Raw genomic sequence first — 7,352 nt, forward strand, 5'->3', positions numbered from 1 at the left:
TAGCCATCTTGTAGCCACTGCTCTCAGCTTCTGGAAATATACTTCTCTCATTGCAGAATTCTGGTCATCAAATGTGGGATACTCTGCCTTAGGAATGGTTTTGCTAATCCTTGGATTAGCAACAGAATCACCATAAAGTGTGTGGGAGATAGGCAATAACTACCTATTTTTTGGAAGCCAGAGTGGGGGGTTCTGCAAAATCTCTCTTCTGTTTGATTGAAATTTTTGAAAAATTATTCCAATGTACAGAATAGAAAAGAGGGTACAACAGAACTAAAGAAACCACTTAGGGGACTAGCTGAGTCATTGATGGTGATGGTAGCTTGGGCTAGTATGATGGTCTTCAAATGGAGAGAAGCGGTCAGATTTGTGAACTTGCTAATGGGTCGGATTTGGAAGGTAAGGGAAAGAGAGGAATCCAGGGAGATTCCCAGTTTTGTCTGAGGAACTGGATGAATGGTGATGATATCTCTGAAAAATAAAATGGAGTTTACAATCATGTCAGCAATATTGTCAGTGTGGTGATGTATGCATCGACTCAAAGCAGAGACAGGTCATTGTAATCCAGGTTTCCTCGTGCAAGAGTTCAGTCTTATTAAAGGGCTGTGCTGACAGAGTCTTCCTTCAGGGAGAAACAGGCTCTCAGATGTGCTCATCAGTTGACTTCTATGGTCCCTGTCTGTGCTGAACAAATTCTGAAGACTTCAAGTTTATAAACACATGGAAGAGATAAGCAGAGAATTACTGACTAGAAAGAGGAAAAAGACCTATATAGATGATTTGGTGTTTAACTTAAGACAGAGTGATCTTTAAAATATCAGGTGATAGGCTATGCTGTTCTGTTATTAAGTTCCAGGTGTCCTAGGAAGTAGACCAAATGAAACTAATGAAGTGTAACTCCACTACTGCTACTCTATATGAGTTGTTAATACTATTATTTATGTATCAAGGGATTTTAGAATAATTTCAGAGAACTGTCACTACTTTCTGATAGAAGTCTTCTATATACTAATTTAAGATAGAAAAACTTAGTTAGATTTCTACATTTAGGTCATAAATTAAAAGTAAGGCATTTTGTTCTCCTGTGGTTCAGAATCCCTGAAAAGCTGGATGCATACGTTGAAATATGAAGGAACACTTTGCCTTTCTGCTCATGTGCCCTTTACTCCCTTTCAGGGTGGGATGGCTTGAATCAACCACCTATCTGACTTCTTAATGGGAAGAATAAAAGTCCATTTTGGATATCATTTGGGGGAAGGGGATTTTCCACTGTGATGACCCAAAGTCAGATTTTGTGTTACTTCCTACATTAGCTTATGAATATCAGCTGCCAGCAGTAACTCAGAGTTCTCTCTTGAACCATTTTGGGCCTGCTTCCATAGTTACTTAGCTTCCACAGGTCAGAGAGAGCAGCCCAAGGGACTCCTGAGAAGTTCTTGGCATTCTCCAAGTCCTGCAGTAGGGAGGTGAGGCCCAGGTGTTCCACAGACCTCCTGTGAGTGCAGAGGTGGCTCAGCGACAGGACACTAGTGAGCAATAGAGAAAAACCAGTGTGCGGGGCACTTGCAGTGGGAAATGTTGGAAGTCAATCCTAATACTGTGGTTTTTGTTTCCTGATGTCCCAGGTCTTGGAAATCAAGATTCAGAACTGCGACTTGTCTTAGTGGGTAAGACTGGAGCAGGAAAAAGTGCCACAGGGAACAGCATCCTTGGAAAGGAAGCATTTAATTCCAGCATTGCAGCAAAATCCATCACCAAGGCCTGTCAGAAAGAGAGAAGCATGTGGAATGGGAGAGAAATAGTTGTTGTGGATACACCTGGCATTTTCGACACTGAGGTACCGGATGCTGACACACAAAGGGAGATTGCTAATTGCATCCTCCTGACTTCCCCTGGCCCTCACGCTGTGCTCCTGGTGATCCCGCTGGGCCGGTACACCAAAGAAGAGGAAGAGGCAGTGGAGAAGTTGCTGTCAATGTTTGGACCCAAAGCTAGGAGATACACGATTCTCTTATTCACCCGGAAAGATGACTTGGATGGCATGGAGTTCCATGATTACTTAAAGGAAGCTCCACAAGGCATTCAAGATCTGATAGAGCAGTTCAAGGATCGTCACTGTGAGTTCAACAATAAGGCGACAGGGGCTGAACAGGAGGCTCAGAGGGCACAGCTGTTGGAATTGGTCCAGCGCATGGTGATGGAGAACCAGGGAGGATGCTATACTAATAATATGTACCAAAGGGCTGAGGCGGAGATTCAGAAACAAATTCAAATGATACGAGAACAACTCAGAGAAGAGTTGGAGAGAGAGAAGAGGCAGTTAAAAAAGGAGTATGAAGAAAAAATCAGAAAGCTGGAGGATAAACTAGAGCAAGAAAAGAGCAGGGTAGAAATGAAGAGGGAATTGGCAGAAAGGGAGAGTCACTATGTTTTAAGGCAGCAAAATGCCAGAAATGAAGTTGAGAGTCAGAAAGGGATGCTTGACATAATCTTGGCAGTATTAAACGTTGCTTCCTTTTTATTCTCATTTCTGTTCAAGGAAGGTAAAGCTTAATGAAAATCTGTCTATGTCCCCTGCATATTTTCAAGTGTTCCTTCCCCACATATCTCATTCCCCAAAAATCTGTTTCTATCTCTCAAGCTCTCAGGACTGTAGTAAAGTTTTTTGTTGTCAATTAGTAGATATTTCATTTATTCTACAAGAAGAGACACATTGTCAATCTGTAAAACTCCAAAGCAGAAAGTATGGATAATCCCTATCTACTGAGCTCTTTCTCAGAAACAGAGAAGGGGAATGCATGAGACCAAAAGACGGTGACTCCAAGCTTTCTGTATTTATCCCTAGTAACCGTTTCTCCTCTAGAATCTTCCTAGATTGTTACATAATCTCCACCTGTGGCTTCTACTTCACATTTTAACCTTTGGAATGACAATGATCATATTACCTATGTTGTTAGATAAATCAATTATTTTTATTAGGTAATGGATAGCTAGAGATGCTTACAGAATTCTTTCTAAATGACCGTAAATTTGTTGCATTACATTCTTATGAAAAGACTGAAATTGTTCCTTATTATCTTCCCACTGAAGAACAAAGCATTCTCTGAAAAACAGATTTCTTAGAACTCAACTAAGTGAAATGTTATAAAGAGTAAAAGACAGAGATTCAACAGCTAAGAGAACAATGTTCAGTATATGCAGATGTTTCAGTGGATAGTCTTTGAGCAACATATATGTAACCACTTCACTGAATAACTAGTTCTGTCCTCTTCTTGTGAAACTCACTGTGGCCACCACATTGCCATCACTCCTCACCTTGATTACTTACTGCAAGGTGCTTCATTCCCACACGGTTTCCCCCACCCATTACAATTGTTTGCTCATTGTTACTATAATAAAACTTTTCTATTCTCTAGTATTTGTGCAAAAGTGGAATTTCTTTTTTCTTGGAAAATACCACTAATACTTCTTGTAAAAACACTGGGATAAATTTCACTTTTTGGTAAAACACCAAGATGATTTTGAAGTTCGGCTTGGTCTACCCCTAAGACCTTTCTCATTTCTCCTGAAAGTTTGAACCATGTTCTTAACCCCTCTTTTCAACAAAGACCACATTCTCCTTGGATTCATTCATTATTTCCTGAAAGAAATTATGTGTAATGGAGGTTTCTGAAAACCTTGTGTGCTTTCTCGTAAAAAATAATAATAAAACCCTTTAGGTTCCAAAATGGCAGCAGTAAGTAGAAACTACACTGACACTCTCCCAGGACCAGACTGGAATTACAACTAAAATACAGAAACACCATCCTGAATAATCAAATGATGACTAGCTGGAGACGATGTTGATAACCAAGGGTAGAAAGTGGAGACCCCATCGAGCCTGGTAGAAAGTGTGAAGTCATGAGAAGGCTGGCTTGGCTCCAACAGACTGCAACTGAAGATACCTCAGCTGTGAGGGTTCCTCAGCTGTGAGGGTTCCTCTGCTGAGAACTCTGGAGTCTAAATTCCAAGCTGGGCCCCCCACCCACAGCACCAGAACTGAGAAAGGTGCCCACATGACAACTGTTTGTGTAAAGCAGTGGGGTTTCTGTCTGCCAGGGAAAGACAGCTGGAAATTCAGGTATCCTATTAAAGGACCAACACACAAAATTTCATGTGAAGCCACTCACCTTGGACTCTGGGAGAGGGAGGGCTGAGTGGACTAGAGCCTTGTGAGAAGAATCCAGGTTTGGGGGTTCTGGGATAAGAGCTCAGAAGGCAGCTGCCCTAGTTTCCTGTGCTGAGTCTTTCTTTCATACTGCAGAGGACATGTTTCTCAGGTAGATATTTACCATTCAGGCAGCTTTTTCCTTGGGGGAGGAGGGGTGGTTGGCAAGCAATTGTCCCACCCTGTTGGAAAACCTCTCCCTGAACTCTGGAGTCAATAGCCTGAGACTAATAAAGACTGAATAATAATCAAGGGAACAAAAATGGAGGCAGAGTACATGGATTTTTCATGGACATGCTCCCAGGAACAAACTGGAATTACAACTAAAATATAGGAAAACTTCCTAAATTATTTATGGAAGACTCACAGGAGAGAACCCTCACAGCTGAGGACTGAAAGTGGAGACCACAGAAAGACTGCTATGAGGGATGTAGGCTTGAAAGGGCTGGCCAAGCACCCACAGACAGCAACTGAAGTTCCAGAAAGATATCTTAGCTGTGGGGGTTTCCAATGGGAACTTGGGGATCTAAATCCCAAGCTGGTCTCCCCAGAAAAGAGTACTACAACTGAGAGGGTACACATGTCACATCTGGCTGTGAAAAGCAGCGGGGTTGCTGTCTGCTAGGGAGTGATGGCTGAAAATTCAGGCACCATTTTAAATGGCCATTGCACAGAATTCTCTGTGGAGCCACCCACCTTGTGCTCTGGTAGAGGGAGGGCAGAGTGGGCTGGAACTGTATGAGCAGAAGCCAGGATTGGTGGTTTGGGGGTTATAGCTCAGATGTCAGACATCCCCAGTTTTCTGTGCCGAGTCATTCCCTCACACAGCAGAGGACATCTTTCTGACACAGACATTTGCCTTGCCTGGGGGAAAGACAGTTGAGGCACTCTATTGGAAAACACCTTGCCCTGAGGCCACTTAAGAGACCAAAAATAGCAATTAGCCTCCAGGCAGAAGCATCTGTCCCACTCTGTTGGAAAACATTCTCACCACACCTGAGGACAATTTCCTGGGGCCATTCAAGTTTGAATCCTATCATCTGTAGGCAGAGGTGGTTCCTGGAGGCTTTCAGTCTTTGACTGATCTAATTAGTCAGAAACAGTGTTTGACACTGTCCTGCACTAGAGATTGAGGGGCATAGAGGATCTACCTAATCCATAGTCCCGAATGCAAACAGACAGCCAAATGAGGAGACAAAGAAACAATCCCCAAATGAAAGAACAAGAGAATTTTCTAGAAGAGGCGATAAATGAAGCAGAGATAAGAAATTTATCTGAGGTAGTGTCTCCTTGTGCCACTTGTAGTCCAGGAGGTTGAGCATGGTGAGCACAAGCAGCAGCGCATAGCCTGTGCACAGCACTAGTGCTTTCCTATGAAACACCTTCATTCTAGTTGGTGACATGGGCCAGCAACAGCCTGGGTGCTATGACCTCAGTGAAAGCAAGGTGCATGCTGTGGCGGCAGGCGTGGCTGGGAGCTACTGGGGAGGCATGCCCGGGGACAGGGCTCCTAGCAGGCTGCGGCTACTCACAGGCACACTCAGGGTCCACTGTGTGGTGGAGGTGGCCTTGCAGCCCAGTAGGGGATACAGTGGGCCGGCTTTGGGCGTGAGTACTGGGGCTGCTGCTCCTAGGTGGACAAGGAAACAGCAGCAGTGGCTGGTCCTCGGCACCCAGGACTGGCTCTCCCATGGCAGAGGCTTCCAGAAAGGCCTGTGAGGCATTTTTGAAGTGCTGCATAGTTTATGAGGTTTGGCAAGCAGGGATTCCCAAAGATCAAGAGACCCTGGCCACTTCTTTGGTCTGAGGCTACCAGGAGGTTCAAAAATATTTTTAAAAAGTGAACAACAACAAAAAAATGAGAGACAAAATGGTGGCGGAATAGACCGATGTGTCCCGAGCCTTGTCCTAGAGCAGATAGAACGAGCAACTAAATCAAATAACATCCAACCCGAATTTGCGAAATAGACATAGCTGGTGAGACAATTAGCAGTTGGGAAGGTCAAGGGACACCTGGAGAATAGTAAAATCAGGGATTTGGGCTGGAGAGAACTGTGAGACCTCCAAGCCCAGGGGGTCAGAGGGAAACCACACGGCACAGAGGCCATGTCCCTTGGGACAGGCATAGCATAGCATCTGACTGTGGAAACATGGTCTGCAGATTGCTAGTGGCAGGGGATTCTAGATCAGGGTCCACAGCCATGAAAGTCTGAGCCCAGAGGGGGCTGCTGGGACAGCTGCTCAGGCCACGCCATGCCAGCAGGAGAAGGGATCACAGTGGTGCAGCTCTTTCCCCTCTTTCTGGCCTTTGCTTTTGTTCACTCAACCTAGTTCATAGGTCCTTTCAAATACAGACACTCACCCATGGCTGAGGTGCAGGTGGAGGTGCAGACTTGTGGAGTCTAGGGAGAGGCTGGGGAGAGGAGAGGGTCGGGGAGAGATGGCTGTGAGTCTGGCGAGGAGTCATACCTGACTTGCAGGACCTAGGCAGCCATTTTCTCCTGAGGAGATAGCTCCACCCTGCAGTCTCCAGGCAACCAATACAGCCACACCCAGTCTACACCTTGAGTGGCACAAAAGACACCAAAAAAAAAAAAATCTGAATGGTCCATGGGAGCCCACAGGGACTGGCCTAAAGAAAGACCTTCAGTCCCAGCAACAGGAAACTGAGAAGCTGCAGACAGTACAGAAGAGTGGAATCATAATCGGCAGAAAGGAATGACACTTTACTTTTTCATTTTCATTTTATTTTACTATATTATTATTTTGTTATCTTTTTTTCTTTATCTTCTCTTTTTGCTTGTTTCTTTAATTTTGCATTATTTTTTTCATCATTCTAATTTTTTATACTATTTTTAAAATTTATTATTATTATTTTCCTTCTCTTACTCTTTCTTCTTATCTACTCATCCTCTTTCTACATCCTCTGTACTGAACTGAGGTCCTCCCCATATTCATCCAATTTTTAACCTTAGTTTCTGTATATAAGATTCTGCCCCACCCACTTTACTGGGTATTTGGTATTTGTATGTTTTGTTTATCTGTTGGTTCTCTGGTGTTTTCTCCCCATATATATATTTTTTTCTTTTTTCTTTTTTTTTTAATTCAATTTAATTTAATTTTATTTTATTTTTTTATTTTTTTT

At 43.5% G+C, this 7,352-nt stretch overlaps 1 protein-coding gene across 2 annotated transcripts in view; it reads left to right on the forward strand.

The window, feature by feature from the left end:
• Window positions 1-3,414, forward strand: part of LOC102255754 (GTPase IMAP family member 4) — a 17,173-nt gene extending 13,759 nt beyond the window's left edge. For both annotated transcript variants that reach the window (XM_005861538.2, XM_005861539.2), the window contains one exon: window positions 1,626-3,414. In XM_005861538.2, coding sequence (XP_005861600.1) covers window positions 1,626-2,554 — 929 coding nt within the window. In that variant the 3' untranslated portion in view covers window positions 2,555-3,414. The remainder of the gene's footprint in view (window positions 1-1,625) is intronic.
• The last annotated feature ends 3,938 nt before the right edge of the window (window positions 3,415-7,352 follow it).

This window comes from Myotis brandtii, unplaced genomic scaffold, assembly GCF_000412655.1.
Source record: "Myotis brandtii unplaced genomic scaffold, ASM41265v1 scaffold1533, whole genome shotgun sequence".
In the NCBI taxonomy this organism is placed as follows: Eukaryota; Metazoa; Chordata; class Mammalia; order Chiroptera; family Vespertilionidae; genus Myotis; species Myotis brandtii.